General features: G+C 32.7%; 13 protein-coding genes across 13 annotated transcripts; 5 read left to right on the forward strand and 8 right to left on the reverse strand. All coding sequences in view use genetic code 12, as the record gives it.

Moving 5' to 3' along the window:
- Positions 1–112: 112 nt before the first annotated feature.
- CTRG_03277 (uncharacterized protein) lies at positions 113–526 on the reverse strand (the record flags this gene model as incomplete). Its single annotated transcript, XM_002548934.1, has 1 exon — positions 113–526. One exon carries the CDS (start codon positions 524–526, stop codon positions 113–115), a length of 414 nt encoding a protein of 137 aa, XP_002548980.1.
- A 97-nt stretch (positions 527–623) lies between these two features.
- On the forward strand, positions 624–2,255 carry CTRG_03278 (uncharacterized protein; the record flags this gene model as incomplete). The annotated part of the gene is made up of 1 exon (XM_002548935.1): positions 624–2,255. The coding sequence occupies one exon, from the start codon at positions 624–626 to the stop codon at positions 2,253–2,255; it is 1,632 nt and encodes a 543-aa protein (XP_002548981.1).
- Positions 2,256–2,312: 57 nt separating this feature from the next.
- On the reverse strand, positions 2,313–3,758 carry APN2 (DNA-(apurinic or apyrimidinic site) lyase; the record flags this gene model as incomplete). Its single annotated transcript, XM_002548936.1, has 1 exon — positions 2,313–3,758. One exon carries the CDS (start codon positions 3,756–3,758, stop codon positions 2,313–2,315), a length of 1,446 nt encoding a protein of 481 aa, XP_002548982.1.
- An 877-nt stretch (positions 3,759–4,635) lies between these two features.
- Positions 4,636–5,409, forward strand: TBP1 (TATA-binding protein; the record flags this gene model as incomplete). Its single annotated transcript, XM_002548937.1, has 1 exon — positions 4,636–5,409. One exon carries the CDS (start codon positions 4,636–4,638, stop codon positions 5,407–5,409), a length of 774 nt encoding a protein of 257 aa, XP_002548983.1.
- A 457-nt stretch (positions 5,410–5,866) lies between these two features.
- CTRG_03281 (uncharacterized protein) lies at positions 5,867–8,404 on the reverse strand (the record flags this gene model as incomplete). The annotated part of the gene is made up of 1 exon (XM_002548939.1): positions 5,867–8,404. One exon carries the CDS (start codon positions 8,402–8,404, stop codon positions 5,867–5,869), a length of 2,538 nt encoding a protein of 845 aa, XP_002548985.1.
- On the reverse strand, positions 6,685–7,056 carry CTRG_03282 (uncharacterized protein; the record flags this gene model as incomplete). Its single annotated transcript, XM_002548938.1, has 1 exon — positions 6,685–7,056. The coding sequence occupies one exon, from the start codon at positions 7,054–7,056 to the stop codon at positions 6,685–6,687; it is 372 nt and encodes a 123-aa protein (XP_002548984.1).
- CTRG_03283 (uncharacterized protein) lies at positions 8,358–10,853 on the reverse strand (the record flags this gene model as incomplete). Its single annotated transcript, XM_002548940.1, has 1 exon — positions 8,358–10,853. The coding sequence occupies one exon, from the start codon at positions 10,851–10,853 to the stop codon at positions 8,358–8,360; it is 2,496 nt and encodes an 831-aa protein (XP_002548986.1).
- Positions 10,854–11,150: 297 nt separating this feature from the next.
- Positions 11,151–14,486, reverse strand: CTRG_03284 (tricalbin; the record flags this gene model as incomplete). The annotated part of the gene is made up of 1 exon (XM_002548941.1): positions 11,151–14,486. One exon carries the CDS (start codon positions 14,484–14,486, stop codon positions 11,151–11,153), a length of 3,336 nt encoding a protein of 1,111 aa, XP_002548987.1.
- Positions 14,487–15,478: 992 nt separating this feature from the next.
- Positions 15,479–16,435, forward strand: CTRG_03285 (uncharacterized protein; the record flags this gene model as incomplete). The annotated part of the gene is made up of 1 exon (XM_002548942.1): positions 15,479–16,435. The coding sequence occupies one exon, from the start codon at positions 15,479–15,481 to the stop codon at positions 16,433–16,435; it is 957 nt and encodes a 318-aa protein (XP_002548988.1).
- A 53-nt stretch (positions 16,436–16,488) lies between these two features.
- On the reverse strand, positions 16,489–17,394 carry NIT3 (putative hydrolase; the record flags this gene model as incomplete). The annotated part of the gene is made up of 1 exon (XM_002548943.1): positions 16,489–17,394. The coding sequence occupies one exon, from the start codon at positions 17,392–17,394 to the stop codon at positions 16,489–16,491; it is 906 nt and encodes a 301-aa protein (XP_002548989.1).
- A 1,577-nt stretch (positions 17,395–18,971) lies between these two features.
- Positions 18,972–20,753, forward strand: PEA2 (Pea2p; the record flags this gene model as incomplete). The annotated part of the gene is made up of 1 exon (XM_002548944.1): positions 18,972–20,753. One exon carries the CDS (start codon positions 18,972–18,974, stop codon positions 20,751–20,753), a length of 1,782 nt encoding a protein of 593 aa, XP_002548990.1.
- A 328-nt stretch (positions 20,754–21,081) lies between these two features.
- Positions 21,082–23,613, forward strand: CTRG_03288 (uncharacterized protein; the record flags this gene model as incomplete). Its single annotated transcript, XM_002548945.1, has 1 exon — positions 21,082–23,613. The coding sequence occupies one exon, from the start codon at positions 21,082–21,084 to the stop codon at positions 23,611–23,613; it is 2,532 nt and encodes an 843-aa protein (XP_002548991.1).
- A 98-nt stretch (positions 23,614–23,711) lies between these two features.
- CTRG_03289 (pseudouridine synthase) lies at positions 23,712–25,154 on the reverse strand (the record flags this gene model as incomplete). The annotated part of the gene is made up of 1 exon (XM_002548946.1): positions 23,712–25,154. One exon carries the CDS (start codon positions 25,152–25,154, stop codon positions 23,712–23,714), a length of 1,443 nt encoding a protein of 480 aa, XP_002548992.1.
- Between the last annotated feature and the right edge of the window lie 716 nt (positions 25,155–25,870).

Raw genomic sequence — 25,870 nt, forward strand, 5'->3', positions numbered from 1 at the left:
CGAACTTATTAATAATATTAAAGACGAGTTTGTAACCAGGTTTGTAGCTTTCGTTTAACAGTTTTTAGCGGTTGGGCCGTTTGAAGATCTGTTACATGATAATTATACGATCTCAAACCTTTGTGTTAAAAGTTTGACACCCTTTTCTTTCTCTTAACCATAACGTGAGGTATGAAAGGGAAAGACTCACAACTATATTTGGATCACCACATGGTCCAGAGACTATCTTGTGAGAGACAGAGTCGAGATTATATCTTATTGTTATCATTATTGTTATTAACCTACCACTGAACAAGTTTGCTATTTTGGTATTAGTAAGTTTAGTAATTGACATTTCCTGAGTTTGTGATATTCGGGTCGAAGTGGAATCTTTAAAATCTGATTCGGCGTTCCGAGTTTTTTTTTTTTTGTTAAGGAGAAGAGGAAGAAGAGATGAGTTACACAAAACAATGAGACGCGGATTTTCACTGTTGCTACACGCACACCTTTTCCGGTGAGATATCCGTATATAAATATATATAATCATGCAAAGATCCCTATCAACCCAAAAATAAAAAATAAAAATACATCAAATTTCTAAAAACCATTCACGACGATATCTTTGACTTAATTTTATATCAAATATGAAAGAAGAAATGGCAGAATCTGTGAATTCAAATGAAGTTAATGACTTTGAAATCGAACAAGGTATTAATCAAGAAATATTTGATCTTCAAAGACATGAAACTACTGCTTCAATAATAACTATTTCTTTACTTCCTGAACCCAATCATACAGAAATTTCAAAATTTAGAGAAATTTTATTCATGTCATTCATGTGTCTTTCACAATTATTAACTCAAGCAGGTGTTGCACAAACAATGAATACTCAATTTCATATTGCTGAAACATTTGGAGTTCAAGATAATCCTGGAGAAATGTCTTGGTTTGCCTCAAGTTATTCGATGATTGTAGGTACATTTATTTTAATTTCTGGAAGATTAGGTGATATGTATGGATATAAACTTTTATATGTTATTGGATATTTATGGTTTGGTGTATTTTCATTAATGTGTGGGTTTTCAGGATTAACTAAATCAAATGTCTTTTTCACTACAATGAGAGGTTTACAAGGAATGGGACCAGCTATAATGATGCCAAATACTCAAGCATTAATTGGGTCTTATTATCCTGAATCTTTAAAGAAAAATATTTGTTTAGCTTTATTTGGAGCAATTGCTCCAACTGGTTTCATTGCTGGTTCATTGTTCAGTGGGATGTTTGCTGTAGTAAGTTCTTGGAAATGGACTTTTTGGACATGTGGTATAATTAGTATATTTTTTGGTGTTTCTGCCATACTTGTTATTCCTAAAAAAATAGGAATTAAATCAGATGGGAAATTTGATTATTGGGGTAGTATATTTGGTGTTTCTGGTTTAGTTTTAATTAATTTTGCCCTTAATCAAGGTCCAAACGTTGGGTGGAATGTTCCATATGTTTATGCTTTACTTATTGTCGGTGTCCTTTCTATGGTTGTATTCTTTTTTGTTGAAAAAAAAGTTGATGATCCATTAGTTCCTAGCTCAGTATTGAAAGGTGATACAGGATTTATTCTTGGATGTATTGCTGCTGGGTGGTCTTGTTTTGGTGTTTGGTTATACTATATGTTTAGATGGTCATTAATTATCGATGGAGATAATGCAGTTATGTCAGCAGTAAAGACAATACCTTGTTGTCCTATGGGACTTATTGCTGCAATTACTGGGGCAATACTATTAACCAAAGTTCCATCAGGTATTGTTATGTGGTTAGCTAATCTTGCATTTTTAGTAGGAATACTTTTAATGGGACTTCGACCAGTGGGACAAATTTATTGGGGTCAAAAATTTGTCAGTTTAATTATCCAACCAATTGGTATGGATATGTCATTTCCTGCTGGTTGTATTTTATTAAGTTCTTTCTTACCTAGACGTCAACAAGGTATTGCTGGATCATTAGTCTCCACAGTTGTTAATTATTCCATTGCTCTTGGATTGGGATTCGCTGCTGCTGTTGAATATTATACTGGTTCTGCTGATAATCAATTTGATTCTGATATTAAAGGAATAAGACATGCTTTTTACATGGGTATTGGTCTTGCTGGACTTGGATTACTCATTTCAACTCGATTTGCTTACTCACAGTTAAGAAATAGAAAGAAACAATCTCAAGAGTCTTCTGAACTCAGTAATTCGTCGGATCCAGTAGAAATGAAAAGACAAAGCTCCCTGAGTTGATCCATACTACTATTTATAGAATAACCCCTTTATTAATCATCTATGTAAACATATAATCTATTTAAAATAATTGCTAATAGACTTGATCTGTGTCTTCTTGTTCTTCTTTGCCTCTGGTTTCTCCACTTTCCGACTTTTATATACATATTTTGGTTTCAGAGAACTTTCCTGAGAGTTGGCGGGCTTTGGAGTTGAAGATTGAGAGCTTGTCACTGATGAGGTGCTACTTGAATCAGGACTTGCACTCTTTTTCGGGTTTTTAGACCCAAATAAACTGGTGATATCTCTTGTTTTTTCTAATTTGAAATGATATCTAGCTTCAAGGTGTAACTTCGTAGGAACTTCTGTGATATCGTCATCCTCTTGACATTCATCAATATCATAATCAGTAAATACAGGGCAGTGATCGGATCCCAAGATACATGGCCATATATCTGCTTGGGAAATATTTTTCACCATTGATTCATCACTAAACAATATCAAATCAATTCTTGATCCATAGTTAATTTCACGTGAATTTGTCAAAGTATTCCAAACTGTATACATTTTCATTCTTCTACCTTGAATAAACCTTGTGGTGTCATACAAGAATTGTTTTTGTTCATCATCTTTATTTTCTTCTTTCCCATCAATACTCAAATCCTGCCACATGGATCGATAAACATATTTATTTAACAAAATCCTTGCATCCAGAGAACTTTTAAACTTGACACATTCTGCGTAATTCATACATTCAAATGTATGTCCCAGCAGTGCTCTTCTTATTGAATTATCTTTAACTCCCAATTCAATACCTTCTGCGTTGTCGATAAGATCAAGATTAATGTTAATATCTCCCATAACAACTACTTTCTTCCCCATATTTTTCAAATTTCGACATCTTTCAAGTAAAAGTTTCATAAATGTTAATCTGAATAATTCACCTTCATATGTTCTTTGAGAATTTGCAGGACAATATACACCAAATACAACTGTATTATCTGCAAGTTCAACAACAACACATCTACCTTCACTATCTAAAAATTGACCCAGTTGTTTATCAAAATCTGTGTATCCACCAATATTATCATTCAACTCACGATATGGAACGTTACTTCCATTTCGTGAGCATAACCAACCAGTAATTCCTTCTTCTGCTTTAACAACAGTTAAATGTTTAGCATTCTTTCCATCTGATGGGTTACGAATAAATAATCCCACACCACTATATCCTTTCTTAGTCGCAGGTAAACTAATAAATGATTTATAATCTGCCAAATGAGCTATATTCTTAGCTTGTTGAATAGTTGATTCAGATAATTTCAATTCTTGCAAAGTGATAATATCAGCATGTAACAGGTTAAATAACGCGTTATAATCTTGTTTAAACTTATTCCATGGATGATAATTAAAGATTGTTTTAATTCCATTTACATTAAATGTGACATAACGAATAGTTGAATCACCTTTTGATTTACTTGTGATTTTCGTGAATGGTTCTTGTAGTAGTATATCCTTATCCATTATTTGTCAAAACCGACACCCGGCACATAAATTAACTAACCAGATTTAAAGTAAATAAAAGTAAGATGATCACCATCATCATCATGATTAAGATTAAGATTTGCTATGGCGCGTTTTAATTTATCGATACTTGGGCACGAGAAAGTCGTGTGCAAGTGACCAAAGTAAAGAAAAAACAAAAAAAGAAAAAAAAAAAAAACTTTCTCGCTGACAGCAAATAAAAAAAAAAAAAAACAATGACAACCATTAGACAAGTAGAGATGACTTGGTGGCCATGACAGTTGGCAGACTTTTGTTCAATAACCATTATTGATAAGATGCTCCAACGCGTGTGAATACATACATATAGAGATGATTCATAGGTCCTCACTGCAGGTCTAATCTATCGTTTATCTGTATTGCTCATGGAGAAATACTTCTATCTCTAAAATCATGACCATCGCGTCACATAAAAATAAAAAAAAAAAAAAGAAACACGGTTGTAAGAATTACCCGGACAAACTCGAGGAGTATAAATACTTCGCGAAATTCCCTGATGGAGAAAAAAATTTGAAGTGTGCGAAAAAAGATTTTCGGTTTTTTGGTTATCACACACTTTTTGCACTTTTCACACGCATTTTTATTTTTAATTTTTTTTTTTTTTTTTTCAGATAATTTTTTTTTTTGATTTGTACACTCTTTGGTTGCCTTTTTCCGCCCCCATCCACTCCAATAGTCCGCAAATAAAAAGAACCAAAACAGATCAAATAAAAAGAAATTTCACTGTAGAAAGGAAACCTTTTATTTTTGAACGAAGAATCTTGCATTTTATATTTCCTTTCTGGTAATTGATACTACTTCATTCATTCATTTCATTTTACACACATATATATACACCATGGATTCATTAAAATTACCAACAACTGCTGCTCAAGCTAAGGTATTTACTGGTCCAGATTCATTGTTATTCCCAAAGGGTATTGATGGTGAAAGAGATGATGGAGAAGAGTCAAAACTGCAACAGACTGCTGGTGGTCTGCTGCTGCTGCAAACTGAAGGTGATGTCAAAATCAAGAAGGAACCTTCTGATGTAATTGAACCAAAACAAGAGGATGATGATGGCGCCACATCTGGTATTGTTCCTACTTTACAAAATATTGTTGCCACTGTCAATTTAGATTGTCGTTTAGATTTAAAAACAATTGCATTGCATGCTAGAAATGCTGAATATAACCCAAAAAGATTTGCAGCAGTTATCATGAGAATTAGAGATCCAAAAACTACTGCATTGATTTTTGCTTCTGGTAAAATGGTTGTTACAGGGGCTAAATCTGAAGATGATTCTAAATTGGCATCAAGAAAATATGCCAGAATTATTCAAAAATTGGGATTTAATGCTAAATTCTGTGATTTTAAAATACAAAATATTGTTGGTTCAACAGATGTTAAATTTGCTATTAGATTAGAAGGTTTGGCATTTGCGCATGGTACTTTCTCGTCATATGAACCAGAATTATTTCCAGGGTTAATTTATAGAATGGTTAAACCAAAGATTGTTTTACTTATATTTGTTTCAGGGAAGATTGTTTTAACGGGTGCAAAGAAAAGAGAAGAAATTTATGATGCATTTGAACTGATTTATCCGGTGTTGAATGAATTTCGTAAAAATTAATACACCATATCATCACATCACATTACCATAACCATTACCATTACCATTACCATCTCACACATATATATATATTATCTGTAAATTTAGTTTTTTAGTCCATCATCTTTTTTTATTAGTTATTCTATTTTTTTTTTTTTTTAATTTTTAAATGTATGTATTAATAGTCTTTTTTTTGGGAATTAATCATTGATGATGAATATTGAAAACATCATAGACAGAGTTCGTTATTTCATTCAGAATTTGTACGAATTTTATACCAAATTATGAAATACTACACATGTTATAGATATACGCTATAAAATTTATATTCAATTTTTTTTTAATTTATTTATTCTTTTATTATTATTGCAACGAAACAATAAAGATATCTATTTCAAACTATATTACACATGTATGCTCTTTTTATTTTATATTAACCATTAAACTTCAATAGGTTTATCTTTGCCCCCAAAAAAATTTATTGAAATTTAGGCATTTGAGCAAAAACATCGAATGAACCAGTACCTACACTAGCTAATTTACCCATGACAATTTTAGAAGAAGGTGATTCTAATTCTTCACGATCACCATCTAAAACAGCTTTGGTTAAGAATTGACAAGTAGTTTCATAAGACATTTTCATAAATGCTGATGTACTACTATCAATACCTTGTCTATTGAATGCCAAATAAGTACCTTCTCTAGTCATCATATCAGCAATCAAATCTAAATGACGTGATGAAACACTAATACCATAAGTATTGAAAACTCTATAGATTTCATTAACAATAGTGTTTCTAGCAGCTTCAACACCATAAGTTTTCAAAACGGCATAAATATCATTCGATGTAATACCATTAACATTAATGAAATCTTCTTGATCCCACATGGCTTTGAAGTTAACACCTTCAGTAGTTAAAATTCTTTGACCGGTTTTTGCATCTGGTTCTGGATGAACACATCTGCCAATACGTGGGATTTCACGAACAACAACTGTACGTAAAATATCTTCAACAATATTAACCATCAATAATTTTTGAGTTTCATCACCATTTAATTCTAATTTAAATTCACACCATTCACCATTATCATCATCAAAATTAAATTTAGTAACCATATTATGACTTGCAATAACTTCAGATTGACGATCTTTAGCAGAACGTGACATTTCAACAGGTTTAGAAGATTTATCCATATCAACATCACCTTCTTCATCTTCAGATTCTGAATCCGATTCAGAATCACTTGAACTATCAGCATCAGCCATTTCTTCATCACTAGTTTCTTCAGCTCTTTTCATAGTTTCAATTTCATCATCATCTGGACCTTCATATGAAACTTGTTGTTTGACATTTTGTTTAGCTTGTTCTTCATCATGATCTTCATCAATTTCTTCTTCATCATCATGTTCATCACGAACTTCTTGAATCTTACCAGAAACAGTTTCCATATCTGTTTTACCAGCAGATTTACCAACAGTTGGCAAATGATCTGGTCTTTTTTGTTTCTTAACTTCTTTAACAATTTGGGATTCCAATTGACGCAAGAAATTACTAGTGATGACATCTTCCAATTGAGCTTGAGAAATATCATATTCACTTTCATATTCTTCTTTGGTATAGAATTGCAAATTGATAACATAAGACCTACTATTAGAACCATCTTCATCTTGAGAAGTTGTTTCAGTAACAATCACTTTATCAACAAATTCAGATAAAACAACTCTGGCAACAGATTTACAGAAAGTATCGGCTTCAGTATCGTTAACATCATCCAAGATTGGCAATGTCATTTGTGGAGTCTTGATACTTGCTGAAGCTGTCATAATAATTTCTCTCATACGTGGGATACCCAAAGTAACGTTAGCAGCACCATGACCAGCAAAATGGAAAGTGTTCAATGTCATTTGAGTAGATGGTTCACCGATAGATTGAGAAGCAATAATACCAACAGCTTCACCAGGATTAATCAAAGATCTCATATATTTCAATTGCATCAATGCTCTGAATTTCTTTTCAGTTAATTTACCAGTAGCTTTAGCTTCTTCCTTGGATTGTGCAAATACACTTGGATTCTTAGCAGCAAAATCATCAAGTTTTTCTTGGAATTTTTCAGAAACAGAACCCAAGTATTTAGCAGGGTTGTAAACATTCAATACTGGATCATATTTAACAACTTGTTCGTAATGTGGGACATCCTTTTGTTTTTTCAATGACTTACGGACCTTCTTGGAGTATGACAATGCAGCATCAGTATCAATATTTTCAATCATATCACCTGGGTTGTATTTAGCCAACAAGGCATCGTAGTTATCAGCACAGAATTTGAATTGGTTCATGTGTGATTGTTTGGTAGTGTCAATAGCATCTCCACCATAAAGGAATTGAATCAATGTACCATCAGCATCTCTGACAGAATTATCATAACTGACATGGACACCTTCCAATTGTTTAGTCAAACAACGTTGTAAATAACCAGATCTAGATGTTTTAACAGCGGTATCAATCAAACCTTCTCTACCAGCCATACAATGGAAGTAATATTCTTGTGGTCTAATACCAGAGTAGAAACGTTGTTTAATATAACCACCAGCTCGAGCATCTGTTTCAAATGGTTTGAATGATGGTAATGTCTTACCTGAAACCATAACTGGTACTCTTCTACCTTCTAAAGCTTGTTGCCCTAATAAACACATAATTTGAGAAACATTAACATTGGAACCTTTAGCACCAGATAAAGCCATAGCTTGCATAGAATTGTATGGGAATCTCTTCATAGTACCATCTGGAACACATTTGGAAACAACTTGAGAAGTAATAGCATTGACTTTAGATTGAGTAATGGCATCCAAAATACCCAATTTATTGTCATCTCTTAAAATTTCTTCTAATCTTCTCAACAATTCCTTGTTATTATTCTTGGTATCTTCATCCAAGTTGGTGACTTCAGCAGCAGCAACTCTACCAATATCAACAGATTGTTTCAAGATATCCTTTTCTCCATTTGTTACCTTCATCAGTCAATCTCAAATCATCCATACCACAAGTAAATGCAGTCATCATAATGTAGTTGGTGAATAATCTACCCAAGATACTCAAAGCCTTACCAGCAACAGTTGGTCCATAAACTTCATGTAAAGAATGGATAATACCAAATTGAGAAGCACCATATTGAGATTTATCCAAGATACCACATAATAATTCACCATTTTTGAAAATAACATCATTTTCTGTGCTACCTTCACCCCAATAATCACTCTTGATCTTGTTCTTGGAAATCAAATTGACACCCGGAACGTTTTCTGGTTTGATGTTCAACAAAATAGTAGTGATGACTTGTTTACCAGTCCACAACATCTCTGGTTTGTAAACAGCTGGTGGAACAGTGATGATTCTGTTTCTAGTAGTATGTCCATCTTCTGGCCTAATACAACCGTAAATCAATTGTTGATAAGTTTCTCTTGTGAAGAAAGTATCCTTACTGGTTAACCAAACACCGGCAGAAATATGATCTTGAATCAAACCTCTCAATGGGGAACCAGAAGTTGGAGTCAAGTATTGACTATCAGTATTTGCCAAGTTCAAAGCTTCAGCTCTAGCATTTTCATTTTGTGGGAAATGCATATTCATTTCATCACCATCAAAATCGGCATTATAAGCACCAGTATTAGCATAATGTAATCTTAAAGTCTTTTCACCTGGTAAAACTCTGACTTTATGACCCATCATAGAAGCTTTATGCAAAGTTGGTTGACGATTCATAATAACAACATCATTGTTTTTAATATGTCTGTAAACTTTCTTGCCAACAACAGAGTTACCATTACTTGGAGTCAACAATTGATTAGCAAGAGCCTTACGTTGTTCCAAAGTCATACCAACCAAGGAAACCAAGGAACCATCTTCATTTTGAATTTGGATAGCACCTGGCCATGTATCAGGACCATTAATAACAGCTTGTCTTAATTCGGCAGCATTATAAGAAGTAACTGGTTCCGGATAAGTTAATTTGGTGGCAAATACAGGGGGAACACCAATTTCATTTGTTTCCAAGTTTGGATCTGGTGAAATAACAGAACGAGCAGCATAATTAACTCTCTTACCCATCATGTGTTTTCTGAACAAACCTTCTTTCTTTTCCAATGCTTGTTTAATACCTGGGTTTGGAACTTTACCAGCTGGTGCATTTTGGTTTTTAGTAGAATCAATAAATGCATTGACATCATTTTGTAAAGTAACAAAAGCATTCATTAATCTGTTGAAAAGAATCTTTTTATCTTCACCACCCAATTTGTCTTTATACATGTTGGAAATTTGATCATTCAATGTTCTTATAAGGACAGAAGTCTTGATGATGTTGGATAATAATTCATTTTGAGCATTTTCATGGATTTCATCACCTAATTTAGATGGCAATCTGAATCTGGTTGGGGGAACCAAGACAGATTGTTTAAAGAAAATGTCACCACTAACATGATCATGTTGGTATGGTCTGGAGTGGAAAACTTTTTGCAAGACATGTTGTTCTTTGTTGAATAAAGATCTCAAAATGTTTCTAATTTCAGTAGATAAAACATATTTGGATCCTCCTTTATGTTTGATGTTTGGTAGATCACTGACTTCAGAAGAAGATGACTTGTTGTTGGACTTTTTAATCATAGAAGGACGTTGTAAACCTTTAACACGATTGTTGGTAATTTGTTTTTCAGTCAAGGAGTTTTCGAAAATCTTGGTGAAACCATCTTTTCTAAAACCTGGAGAATACATTCCACAATTGTGACATTTTGGTCTACTCAACAAAGCTTTGTAAAATTCATGAATAACAGCTTTTCTTTCTTCAGAAACAGAAGCAGTGACAATACCCCTATGACTAGTTCTACCTTCATTTAAAGCTTTTTCAATGGCATTCTTGACAAATAATTCACGACGTTCCATAAGTTCTTTTTTAGATTTACTACTAACTGATTTACCACTAGTATATTCATCTTCTTCATCTTCATCATCTTCGTCAATTTCATCATCTGGAGATTTCTTAGAAGAACTTGCCAAAATGTTATCCAATTCAACACATTCCAATAATAAACCATATTGAATCAAATGTAATTTACATTGATATTTATGAACTTCAACTTGATTAAGTTTAAAATTATGACAATATAAACAAGCACTTCTTAAAAAAATATACAATTGATTGAAAAACATTGGATTATAAACAGGAACAGGTAATTCAATATGACCCATATGACCAGGACAGAATTTTTCATCTAATCCACAAGTAGTACAAACATTTCTTAAGAATGCCCCAAGTGATAAATCATATAAACCTCCATTTATAGGATGACCTAAATTATCAAATACAATAGGATTTGTGATTTGTTTTGCTGATAATTTTCTAATTTCATCATCAGACAACACACCAAAATCAACAGATGTGATTTCTGAACCAACTGGTTTCGAAATATCCATAGTGTGTGATGATTATTCAATGTTGATTATCGACAGAATGAAAAAGAAAGGAAAAGTTTAAGAAAAAGGGGGAATGAACTAAAAGGGATTGAAAAATTTTTTTTCGTCTTCCCATAGATTGTTTCAAGAAAAGTTGATAATCTCATCTCATCTGTGCGGAAAAGCAAAAAAAAAAAAAAAAAAAAAAATAATAAACAAAAAACAATAAAGGTCACGTGCGCTCCCAAGTTGTAAAAAACTGATTTAATTCAATTCATTCAACATATATATAAAAAACAAAGTAGTTACATAATTAATTTAATCTGATTTACCAAAATGTAAACCTTTCTTGATCCCTTTAAGACCTCCACCAATACCTTTTTCTAATCCTTTACCAAGTCCTTTACCAACAGTACCAACACCTTTACCAACGGCACCAACGGCACCAACACCTTTAGCACCAACTTTACCAACACCAGTGGCAGAGGATCCAACAGTAAGGTTCAAAACAAATTCAGGTTTGAAACTCATATTGATATAAGCAATACCTGCTGGGTCTCCTTCTTCGGTTTCTAAACTAACAGGAATTTCTGGTTGTTCTTCAAAATCGTAATCACCAATTTTAATATAACCAATGCCTAGAAGATCATTCTTGTTGGCCATATCCCAATCATAACAAACTAATTTCAAGGTAGAATCAACAAGATTAGTAACTTCAGTAGTATCTTCGTGGTTCCACACTGGATCAAGAGTTCTCTTGATTGTTTTGGTCTTGGTGAATGGTTCTTTGTCGGTATTCAAGAAGACTTCAATAAATGGATCGGATTTACCATTACTATCAGCAGATGGCAAACCTTCAGCTCTGATAATACCAACAGTCAAATTACCACTGTTGTTAATAGAGTCCAGCTTTGGAACTCCTGAATTGTAAACCAATGGAATCCAACTGAATTGAATACTAACAGTAGCAGATCCAGCACCAGAAAGTTCAAGATTCATTGGTTTATTGTAACCATTCTTAACCAATTGCAAAGTAGGAATAGTAGTCTCAGCAATAGCTTTAGCAAGTCTATTGTCAGAAGCCTTTTTAACCAATCTGAATTGAGTTTTTGCATATTCCAATTCAGTAATAACAGAATCACCAGTAACACCAACTTTATTTGTAGAGAAATCAGCGAAACCATTATTACCGGTAAAGACTTGTAAGTAATAACCGTCTTTTTTCATGCTGGCTTTTTCAACAGAATAAACTAAAACACCAGATTGATATTCAAGTAATTGATCTAATGATAATCTTAATTTGTGACCAAAAGCATCATCTTCAACATCTTCATCTTCATCAACTTGGTCTTCAATCTTTTCTTCCTTTTTATCATCAGTTTTTCCTGATTCTTTTTCTTCTTCAGCCAATTTTTGTTTTTCTTCAGCGATTTTCTTCTTTTCTTCTTCTTCATCTTTATAATCTTGAAGAGACATGACTGGCAAAGCAGGATAGAATGACAAAGTATAGGTGACAGTACCTTTTGGTCCCTTTTTATGAATCAATTTACCAGTTCTCAATTTCAGATCAACATGTTCAATATAGTTTCCGCTTTCATCCTTTTGAATCAAGTCGGATAATTTAACATCAAATGAACCCAATGTACGATCTGGAGAGTTTCTTTCAACATCCATAACTTCAATAGTCAATTTTTGATTTGGAGAACTGACACTAACATAATGGGTTTCATTCCAGGTAGGATTCAAAGTGGAATCATAGTAATTAGTTCTGGCTCTTTCAAAACCATTCACCAACAATCTAACGTATGGATCAACTTTACCAATAGTTTCCAAGTTACGCAAATCTTCACCATGCAAGACACCAACTCTGACAGCACCAATTGGTGGAGTGTAACCACCGGCACCACTGGCACCTTCCAATTCAACTGGTTTCCAAGTAGTAGTGATTCTAACTTCACCACCACGAGATAATGGGAACCAAGTTTGTTCAACTTGGGTAGCATCAATCAATTCATTCAAACTATGAACAAGTTGTTCTTGACGTTTACCAGATTTGTCCTTAATTTGAATCTTAACCTTGGTTTTAGCACGATTGTAAACAATTTGTTCAGTGGTGGCACCCCAACCTGGATTATTGGTGTTCTTTTGAACTGAAGTCTTCAATACTGGTTCGCCATCAAAAAAGATTTCAGCATAAGTGGAAGCACCTTTTTCACCACCTTTCAAGTTTCTAGCTTCAACAACTTGGACTCTAGCAATACCAGTGTTCAAATCAGGGGGTGGAGTAACGGCACCATCAGCTTGAGTAATTGGTTCAATAGTTGGCATAAATTGAAGACCAAATGACAATTCACCAACAGGTTTGTTGTTTCTCAAGAAAGCAGCAGTAAGGTTGGATTGCTTTGGTTCATCAATCAAAGATTCCAAATCAAATTGAATAGCACCAACTTGTCTATCCTTTCTGAAATCGTTAAAATCAATACAAGCAATAGTGAACGGTTCAGACAATGAAGAAATTGGGATACTAATAGTTTGTTTCCACAGTGGAGAACTGGTATCGGAAATAACTTTAGTTTTACCCAAAACTTTGTTTTGGAAACCAAAAGTAAGATATGGATCCAAAGTGTTACCAATAGTTTTAAAACCCTTCAAACCTCTAGCAGAATCAGCAGTAATAGTCAAGACACCAATGGCAGAATCCAAGGCGTTACCAGCTAACAATTGTTGGACATTCAATTGGAAAGAAATAGGAGAGAAAAGAAGTGGACCAACATATTTCTTAACCATCTCGTTAATGAATGGGTACAAACCAGGAAAAGCCAATACTTCACTCCACCAAGATGATTCGGATAAAATCTTGGTGTTGAAATCAAAAACAGGTGGTTCCAACAATGAAACATTAACAGTTTCAACATGTGGGAATGAGGTCATTAATCTCAATCTGACTCTTGCAGTGCCCTTGAATGAAACATCATCAACAGCAACTGGAATAGTTACACCAAAAACATTAGCTTTAACAACAATTCTTTCATTAACACGATTTTTCAATTGTTTAGCATTAGCATCAACCAATGCATTTGGAGTGAATGAAAATCCCCAATCCATAACAACAACATCAGCAGCAGTACCAGTTAAAGTCTTGACAGCATCAATACGTGGTGGTTTAGTACCCAAAGTAAAACTATCGAGCCACAATGCTTTGACAAAAGCAGGAGCTGGAGAGCTGGCCAAAATTGGATTGACTTGTTCACAAGCAATTTGTGAAATAGAAGGTTCCAAGAAATACCAGAATTGTTCCAAGAAATAATTGCACCAGTCCATTGTTTCATAATCAGTTTCAATTGATTTAACAGAAAACTCACGTTGAGCTGTTTCTCTTAAAACACCTCTGTATTTCTTAACTGAGGCACGATACAAAAGAGAGAAAATAACCATGATAAAGAACAAAGGAGCGACAGAGAATCTAAACCATCCAATGATCCAAGAAAGCAACCCAGCAACAACCAAATAACCGGCATTATGATACCAGTCACCATAAATGGCTGCTGGTAAGTATTGATCAAAAAGGGAACCTTTGGACAATAAATCAACAGTTTCATCGGCTGCAGTTAAAATATCCTCTTCACAGAATCCACCAATTTCTTTCCAACCCATATAGGTAGGATCAACCGGTTGTCTTGGTGGAGGTTTGGTCTTGACATTGGAGATATCAAGATCTTCACTTGGAGTGATAAGTGATGCAGTACTACTGTTTCTAGAATGTAATGAAGACAAGGTGGTTGGAGCTTTAGATGTTGGTGTTTTAGAACGACTGCTTTCATCTGGGGTGGCTTGGCCAGGTTGAGGACCACCTTCAGGACCTGCGCCTTGATTCAGGATTTCAACTTGCTTTGGTGGTTCAAATGTATCTGATGGCTAATAATTAAGAACAAATATGTTTGTTAGTATGGGCAATTGGCTATGTTTGCTATTTATTGTGCATCTCCGAAAAGATAAAAGGGTGTGAAGTTTGCATCACTCTCTCACTTAAGGGAAGCGCAAGGTATTGCAAAATTTCAAATTGAAGGGGTGTATGAACATACGTTTACTGCCACAGCGGCACCATTTGCATCAGACATTGTTAATTATAAATACAATTGATCTGTCTAATTGAGAAACTAGTGAAAATTGCAACTCAAACGAGGTAAAACTAACAACTTAATTGCAGAAAAGAAGAAGTGGATGATGAAATTGTTTTGGTTTTATTTTTGTCTTTTTTTTTTTTTTGCTTTGGATTGCTGGGATACGCTTAGCCTGGAATTTCATCTCTGGTATATGCAGTACATTCCCCGTTGTAACTCACGTGACGCAGTTGACGAAGATCCTGGGAGGGGAGTTTACTACAACAATATAGTTGTGTAATCTAGGACAGGCGTACAACCATAAGATTATGTTGATTTTCATACACCAATAGAGTTTGGGGGGTACTCATTAATGATATAGGTCCATTGATGATACAACGAGACAACACGCCAAATGCGATACGAAACGAATAAACAAACGCCATAAAAAAATAGGAGGGAAAAATCTGTCGCATCAATTTTGATAATTTTTTTTTTTTTTGTTTTAGATTTCAATCTATCAATCGTATTGCATGAATATCACCAATGTTTAAACTCACATTTAGACAACCACTCCGATTCTTCTCAACCAGTCGTGTCAGATGTGCTGACACCACATATCTTGGTGATGCATTAGCTACTGATGGGTCAATAGAAACTGTTGAATTAGATTATGATAAATATTCACCAGACCAACAACCAACTCTGTTCAAATCACCTTTGGTTTTCATTCATGGATTATTTGGATCACGTAAGAACACTAGAACTGTTGCTAAACAATTAAGTACTCGATTGAATCGTGATGTATACTGTCTTGATTTAAGAAACTTTGGAAGTTCTCCCCATCATCCTCGTTTAGATTATCCTAGTTTTGCAGCAGATGTTGAAAATTGGATTGAAGAACAAAAATTCCCAGAATTTGCTAAGCCTATTATGGTTGGACATTCAATGGGATCAAAAGCTGTTATGGCTTTAGCTTTGAGAAGACCAGATTTACCTAAATTTGTATGTGCCGTAGATACTGCACCTATTGCTTTTGGTAATTCGGATTCCCAATTTGGAAAATATGTTAATCAATTACGTTTAGCTGTTGAAAAATACAAATATACAAATATGAAAGATGTTGATGCTAAGTTGGCTGAGGTTGAACCTAGTGAAGTAGTTAGACAATTTTTGATGACTAACTTAAACCGTGGGAAAAGACATGAACATATTACTTCTAAGATTCCTTTGGATATTGTTGGTAATGCCATTAATAAAGGAATTATTTGGAGTTGGCCATATGATCTGAACATCTCAAGATGGACAGGTCCTACTTTGTTTATCAGAGGAACTCATTCTAAATATGTTCCGGATGAAGCCATTCCTGAAATTGCCAAATTCTTTCCTGATTTTGAAATTAGAGATATTGAAAGTGGACATTGGGTTATTAGTGAAAAGCCAAACGAGTTCATGGATGTCTTGTCAGAATTTGTAGAAAGAAGAGAAGACGAGGATATTTAAAGACAAAATTATAGACTTCTGTAAATAACAATACGATACAAATCACATTTTATTTATTTATCACTAACTTTGACATTTCCGTCTCCTACAAAGTCACCATAAATATCAAATCTTCTTTGATAATGAACTGGGATACCTTCTCTTGCCTTTGGCAACAAACTTGGATCCAACTCTGCGTATAAGATTTCTTCTCCTTCACCCGCTTCAGCAATGATCTTACCCATTGGATCAGCAACCAAAGAGTGTCCATATGCTTGATAACCACCACCTTCAACATCTCTAGCTGGTGAACATAATATAACAAATGTTTCATTATCGACGGCTCTTGCACGAGCTAATAAGTGCCAATGTAATGGACCAGTAGTAGTGTTAAAAGCACCTGGATAAAACATGGCAAATGAGTTATGTGGATAACGAGAGGCAATTGAAGCCAATTCAGGAAATCTAATGTCATAACAAATACCTAAACCAACATTACCATATTCTCCTAATTTGAAAACAGTAGCTTTATTACCACCTGATAAAGTCAATGATTCTTGGAAAGTAATACCATTAGGAATATCAATGTCAAATAAATGTGCTTTACGATGTTTGGCAATGATATCACCCTGTGGGTTAAAAGTCAAAGATGTATTGTAAATTTTATCATCATCGCCTCTTTCAGGAATTGATCCACCGACAATAAAGATGTTATGTTTCTTAGCTAAACTTGATAATAATTGAGTGGTTTCACCTTGTGGAATAGGTTCGGCATAATTTCTAAATTGGTCTACGGCGTATGGAGAATTGAAACATTCAGGTAACATGACTAAATTAACTTCTGGGGATTTTGATACGGCATCATCAATGAATTTTGTTACTTTTGTTAAATTGGCTGCTTTGTCTGCACCTGCTTTTAATTGAATAAGGGCAATTTTAAGAGACTTTGATAATGGGGATTTTAATACTTGAGTTGACATGAGTGTTTGGTGATTAGTGGTGGTTGGTTGGTATCTATCTATCAGCAATAATAAAAATTTATTCGTAGGCGAGATATCAAACAAGGAACGGACGAAAAAAAAAAAAAAAATGGTGGAACGCCAGTTCCGCTAACGGGATTGAATATTAACTGTGGAGACAATGATTATTAAATACTAGATCCCCTGGGTTTTGACAAGTCACTTCAAGGGTGTGTAATACAATAGAACTAAACATAGTGAAATCAAACAGTAATATCTGAGTCCATATGTTGGTCAAAGCCCTTGAGCGCATTTCCATATGAATCCCTTGAACCGTTGACAAGAAATGTAGCAAGGGTCAATTTATATCACAGGTCACGTGTGGTATCAGAGTATATTATAAAGATTTCCCAAACCATCCAAAAAAAAGGGGGCAAAGCATGAATGAAATAAATAATAGAAAGATTAGAAACACCACAAAATCCGAAATTGAATAATATTACAAAAGAATCCTTTTAGATTTGAATTTTGTACGCGACATGTTTGATTTGGAACCGGTAACCAACAGAAGAACAAGTAGAAGAAGAAGAAGAATCTGGAATTGAAGTATATGAAAATTCCAGTTACCATTGTTACTTGAAATGGAAGTTGGTTCTGTGGCGCTGCATGAATAATGACCTGTGTAGGGATACGTCGGCTAAACTGTGCATTCTGTAACCAATAGAATTAATGAATGAATGAAAGAAACGCGATAATTTCGAAAAACAACAAAAACAAAATTTGGCGATAATCAAATTCGTATTAAAGTTTTGAACAAAAATGCATCATTTGTTTCAAAACTAGAAAAGAAAGATCTTGTGATGAAGGAAGTGGAGTAACAATTAGCAAAGTTAACTTAAGACTTACAATTTTAAGTGATTGTTTATAAAAAAAAAACAACGACAATCAATCTTAATTATGAAGAGTTTCTTTTAACATTAGGTCTTGACTTTTTTCTTTCTTTCTCTCCAGCTTACTGGGATGTACATTAAACAAAAATAAGGGGAAAGAAACGAATGAATAATAATATGTAGTAATTTAACTTGATTTGGTAATGTTGTATTAATATGTAAAGACATGTAGGATAATAATTGTGTGAATGGATACCCGTGGCATGAATTAATGTTACCCACTGACGCGTCTCGTCTCCCCCAGTAGTAAATTTGTTTATTATTTATTTTTTTTGTCATTATTGTGCTGAAACACACGACCTGCCATTGTTGCACGACCCTCATACAAAAAGTTTAACGCAAAAAATTTTTTGTGGAAAAAAAAAAAAAAAAAAGAAAATCTCGTGTAAAAATCTCATTCACGAAATCTCACCAAACCCATCAATCCAATTTTTTTTGATTCTATATGGTTAACCTTGTGGGTCTCCTTTTTCTTTCTTAAACTTTAACTACTCCAGCAGGTTTCAACAACAACAACATCTGAATTATTACTCCCCCCCTCTGTCCAAGATCTAAAACCATCCTTCTTGTGTCTTTCATTCCTTTACTTTTGATCACACCCACATAGATACGCCCACACCGCCCGACCCCATTCATCATATATTAGCCATGATAGATACAGATGCTTTTGTTAGAAGCTCTCCTTATAAATTAACTCATGGAGAAACATCAGATAAATTCAATTTGAACAATACCACTTCAGATTTATTGAAATTCCAACTACAAGAACAATATAGAACTACACTCAATGATTTGAAAAACAACCACGATGCAAATACCACAATTAATTCAACAGTGGATGGAGAGTCCAGTTTTCTTCATTCTCAATCCATGCAAGATTCTTTTAATAATGTTTTACAAACTCAAATTGAAGCAGGTGAGATCCGCTTGTCCAGTTCAACTGGAAATTTATCAACTACTTCAACAACAACTTCTACTTATGTTGGCGACGATAACAACCCACTTGTACGTGCAGTAGGAAGTGGAATTAGCGGTGATGATGTTGATGAGGATGAAGATGATAATTTGGACTCTTTCATATCCACTAAATCTAATAAACCAAATTATCTCAATTTAAAGATCTTGATTGAAAATTCAATTTTTGATAGCGCCAAGATTAAGAGTTCCATTTTAGATTTCCATGCTCTTAATGAGTTGAAATTAGCCATTGAAAATAAACAAGAATTGCAACAATATTTGTTATCAAAGATTACTACAGCCCGATCCATGAACGACTTGGTGGTGAGTGAACACACTGATAATAGTTTGTTAGTCACAATTATAAAAACGCAGTCATCATTACAATCTCAATTGATTGAAACATCAACTGAATTGGAGAAATTGAAAGAAAAGTTGTTCAACCATTATTTCTCATGTCTAAGTTTGGGATATATTGAAGATATAAGAGTGGCAAGAAACTTGCATTCTACAAGTACTTTTCAACAATCTCCATTAAACTCGCCTGGTAAGATACCCAACAATTCAACTTCACCTCGATTCTCCCTACAACTGTATCAAAATTTTGATTCCTTAATAGCTCATATAGCTAGTGTTGCTGCTCAACGTAATATTACTTTACCACAGCCTCCATTACTTGAAACTGGTGAATCTAAAGTCACATGGATTCAACTGTGTATTGATTCTATTTTGTCAAATACCAAACCAATAGAAGTTCCAGATGGTGAATATCCTCAAGATCAATCATCCTCATCCAGCAAGAAATATCTAGATGTTGATATTGTAAAAAGTAATTCCAGTTCACCTATGAGATCACTGGGTCCAGATAAAATTGTCTCTGAATACAAGACAGCATTGAATGATTTGAAATTTTCGTATGAATATTTGGCTAAAGAATATGAAATGTCAAAGATTTCATCAGATAAAGTTATACATGATTATAGAAAGAAGATTACCGAATTGGAACAACAATTACAATCCAAAACAGATTTAATGACTCCACCTGAAACAGCTTCTTTTGGTTCAGATAGTGATTCGCTTGAGAATAAAGATAAGGAAATATCACGTCTTCGTAAAGAATTGAATATGTTGAAGATTGATAAATTAGGAAAATCATATACTTCCCATCACAATGCCAGTACTTCATCTTTCTTGAGTTCACCAAATCTTGATTTTACCCATTCTGCAATCTCTCCAATTACCGGTGAATCCTTGAATATTCCTGATTCATCAATACTGATGGATGCTGATGAAGATAATACGTCGATTAACTCACATGGAAGACCGTCTTCTTCTGGGTATAGTAATGGTATTTTAAGAAAAGAGTTTAAGAAGATTGTCAGTGATATTCAAGATCAATATGAGTTGGAATTAGCTGAAGAAAGAGTAAGGAGAAGAAAATTAGAAGAGGAGTTGGAAAAACTGAAACATTAAGGATCTATCCACTGTATTATATTCCGTTGATGGGTATCTTTCGTTGTATGGTTTTACCATTCCTTATATTGTAATATTATTAGTTTTTATCATTCCTTGTATGCATACATATATATAATTTTTATAGAAATAGACACGATTAGTTATATGGGATATCTTAAATGAATAGTTTGTGGCATCCGAATGTAGAACATATAATTGTGAGCCTTGTAGTGGTGGTGGTATCAGATCATTATCTTGATAGGACGCGTTATTTTGAAGGAACCAAATAAAAAAAAATTCACCAGAGTGATCTGTCATGATACTATTTTGAGAGAACGATAATACCATGGATCCAAATAAGAACAAGAATGGTAATAATCGACCTGATTATGGAAATGCTTTCAATATAGGGTACCAGAATCAATTAGCACAACAGCAAGAATTATATCAACAACAATTCCAACAACTTGAGTCACTACAACATCATCAACAATTTTCAGGAAGTAGTAATCAGTTTCCACCAATTCTGAATTATCCGTATCATCCTCTGGTTCCTCAAATGATACCTCTGATGACTCCTCCTGTGAATAATCCAAATATCTTTCAACAACCTCCATTAATTATGAATCAACAACAAGTTCAATTTCATCCAGAATCAAATTTATTACAACTGAATTTACTGCAACAAGAAATTGAATTCAAGAATACTGAATATATAAGAATATTTACTAAACAAGCAAGATTAAGCGATCAAACAGGGAAAGAAATTTATGATTCTTCATTTGAACAAACAATGATTGAAGAACCAACCATGGAACAAATTGAACCCAGAGAAGAATCTAACATAAATGAAGAATATTATACAATTGATGAAATTAAACAAATTCTACAATGTGATGATTCAAAATCTATGGATTTAAGATTTCAATATTATATTGAATTAGCTGATCATTTTATTAATAAAGCACATTTATTAGTTGGAAAAACTATAAATAATGAAATTATGGAAATGTATTTTAAAATGATCAAAATTTCAATTAAATGTTTGAAGATACTAGATAGAATGAATTTAAATTTATATCAAAAATTTATCATATATTATAAATTATCAATTATTTATTTAAAAGAAACTGAAAATTTAGAAATTTGTGAAAATTATCTTAATAAAGCTATTTCAATTGCTCAAAATTTAAATGATTTGTCCAAACTATTCAATTGTGAATTATTAATTATTCAAATTATTGAAAAAACTAATTTTAAATCATTAATAAATTATTTAAATTCAAAATTACAATTTTATAAAGATAGAAATTTGAATGTTTTAGTTGATTGCTTAGAGTTGATTAAAATTAGATATAATATGATTCATAATCCTGATAATGCATTAAATTCATTATCTTTATTAACTGAAAATAGTTCAAATGTTCAAATTAAAACTTATTGTTTGATTCAAAGTGCCAATTTACATTTATATCGATCTTCTCCTGAAATAGGTTTAAGATTAGCTGAACAAGCTAATGAGTTAATTCAGGAAAATAATATTGAATCATTAATCTTACCATTGTTATTAACAAAATTTGTGGCATATATTCAACTTAATAAAGATTGTAAAAAGATAATTGGTCAAGCATCTAAATTCATGACAAGAGATGATAAATCAACACTGGGACTAAAGGATGGTAAAATATTACTATCAGTGTTTGTTCCTGAGTTGAATCATAATTTTGAGTTTAATTTTGATTGGTTAACTACAGAAGAGTTTTCAGTAATAGCTCATTTATTAACTGGCGTGTCATTATTAAATGATTCAAGAAATAAATCCAAAATATGTTTTGAAAAAGCATTAAAGAATATTTCTAAAATTGAAAAAACTAATAAATTTACAAATATAACTATAGAAAAACTTCATGAAAAACTACAACGATTGAAATATTTAAAATTTTTAATAAATTATTATCAAACTATAAATAATTTCATTATGAATAATTATCAAGTTGATCCATTGAATAAATTCATGCGTATGACAGAAAAGGAGATTACTGATAAAGAATATGTCATGTATAAAGGATTCTATCCAATGATATATTATTGTTTTGCAATGTTTTATCATCATAATGCAGATATCCAAGCAGCAAAGTATTATTATTTAAAAGTAATTGAACTTCAGTCGGTTAGATCTCATAGCAATGTTCAACATTCATTTATACAATTATTACATGGTATTCCATGTGAATCTATTGCACCAAAGGGGAAATTTAATGAGTTGTATATATTTTCAACTTTTAATTTGGTTATTTTATTGAATTATGAATGTAATAAATTAAGAGATCAAATACCTGATTATACTATTGAATTGAGGAATAAATGTATGAATGATTTAGAAGAAGCATTTAAAAATAATCTGATAATTAATAATAGTTTTAATTACAATTTTACATTGAATTCAGATATACTTAATGTGACATATAATTTAATATTAAAGATTTTATTACATAAGGAAACCAATTTAGAATTGAAAACTAAGATGGGAGAAATGTTATTATCTTCAGATATGAAATCATCATCATCGTCATCATCATCATTCTTCAGTATATTGATGATGTATTTATTAGAGTTTAAAATTCCAGGAGATGAAGGGGATAAATTATTAGGATATTATCGTGATAAATTAAAATTAGATAATGATACTGAAGATATTTGTCGATTATTAATACTGAAAGTTTTCATTAAACATTTTAAAATGATTGGAGATTATGATAAAGCATCATTATCACAAATGCAATATGATCAATGTAAGAAGAAATTAAGTACAAAATTTGAATTTTTGAATAATAATCTTGTTCCAAAAACAAACAAGAAGTTAAATATTCCCAAATGATTCTATATTTCATTTTTATTTTATTTTATTGATAGTTTAGAATAAAAACTACAAGTTGATATTAATAATATACACAAACATCTTTATTGATTCAAGATCTAATCCTTTTTAGATTTCTTTTTCTTTGGGGTTTCTTCACCATCTTCAGATTTTCTCTTTTTTTCTTTCTTTTCCTTCTTTTCCTTTTTATCCTTCTTTTCTTTCTTTTCCTTCTTGTCTTTCTTTTCTTTCTTTTCCTTCTTTTCACCATCTTTATCTTCAGTAGTAGTGGTGGTGGTGGTATCAACTTCTTCAATTAAAGTAGATTTCTTTGGTGCTTGAAGTTCAGGAGCAGCCAATTTATCTTCTGGAACTGGTGGAGGTGGAACATCATCAAGATCTTTATATTCTTTCTTCCAATTTTCAGGAGTGTTTTCATTAACTCTACCATATTTATCCAATTTACCATCAGCTTTCAATTGTTTCTTCTTTTGAGCAATTGGACCCAAACCCCATCTTCTTGGATAAGTGTCTCTTTCCATAATACATCTCTTAACTTTAGCAACAACACCATGATCACAAGATTGTAAATCAACAGTTGACATTTGAGCAATACCAATGGCAATGGCTTCACCTTTAGTAGTCATCAAAACAACTTCATCGTATAATTCAATACCTTCTTCATATCTTAATAAACCTGGAATCATTAATTTAGCACCATAACAAACTGAATTAACAGCTGAATCTTTAACAACAACTCTTTTATAACCAACTAATAAAGTTTCCAAAGGTTGAATGATTTTTCTTAAATAAGATTCATCTCTAGTGTTATCATAAACATATTGAGCATCTAAAACATCATGTAAAGTAACCATATTATCATTTTCACTCATGGCACCAGATCTAACACGACGCAATTCTTGCATATGACCACCAACACCCAACAACATACCTAAATGAACACATAAAGTTCTCATATAAGTACCAGCTTCACAAGAAGCCCAAAAGACACCAAGACCTCTTTTGTTATCAAATTCAATTAAATTAGAATCATAAACAGTTCTAACTCTCAATTGTCTTTTAACAGCAGAAATTAAAGGAGGTCTTTGGAATAAAGCACCAGTTAAATTTTCCAAAGCACGGTTTAATTCTTTATCATCGGCCAATTTATCATGTAATCTAACAATACAAACATACTCTTTACCAGCACCTTGTTGGGATTTAACTAATCTAGTAGCTCTATCAATACAAACAATTAAACAACCAGTAACTTTAGGATCTAAAGTACCAGAATGACCAGTTTTTTCAACTCTTAAAATTCTTTTAATCCAAGCAACAACTTCATGAGATGATGGATTAGATGGTTTATCTAAATTTATAACACCTGATTGAATATATGATCTAATATCTCTATTTAATGGAGCTGACCCAGCAGGAATAGGAGTATAATGACCTGATCTAACGAGTAATTTATCATAATTTTTCAATAATAATGGCCATTCAGAAGTATCATTTGATGGTGATACTGATTCTGGCTTGATAACGTAATCTTCCTTAGACATTGTAAAATCTAAATCAATGTGATATGTAAATTACAGTAGGTAAACAAAATCAACCAAAAAAGAGGAGGAATGGAAAATTTTTTGATAATTGGGTTTTGAAAATTGAAATCCGATGAGATGGTGATGAAATTTTTTTTTTTTTCGTTGTCGTCGTTGTCGTGCTGAGACGAACACACACATAAACAATTGTTGGTATATTGTACACGACTTGTGCACGTGATTACGGTCATGATTATTAATGAACCAACCAACAACCAACAACAAGAAAAAAAAATATCTTCTTTTTCAACAACTACCATAACAACAAGAGCTACCTGAATTAATTCTGTACTTCCTGATGTATTTTTTAGCTTTCTGTGTTATATCTCCATAGTATTTTTTCCCGACAGTATTTGATGATAAGTGCTGATTATCTACTAACTAGTATTTTAAATTCTAGCAGACGGACATTTTATTATACTTTGTCTTTTAATATATATATATATATAATGATCTATTATTATAATTTAGTATCACAAGAATCACTGTAGAACATGACTAAGTACCGAAATTGCTCTATTCCATGCTATTTCGTTTGCATCAATAACCATTCGCTAATTATCGAATCAAGATTTGACATAACCTTCGGGTCTCATCCCCCAAGGCATATGTTTGAGTGATGATTGCAGATTCAGGAAAATACAAAGGAATAAGATGTTGAGATTCATAGATGGTTT

This window comes from Candida tropicalis (genome assembly GCF_000006335.3).
Source record: "Candida tropicalis MYA-3404 genomic scaffold supercont3.4, whole genome shotgun sequence".
Classification (NCBI taxonomy): Eukaryota; Fungi; Ascomycota; class Pichiomycetes; order Serinales; family Debaryomycetaceae; genus Candida; species Candida tropicalis.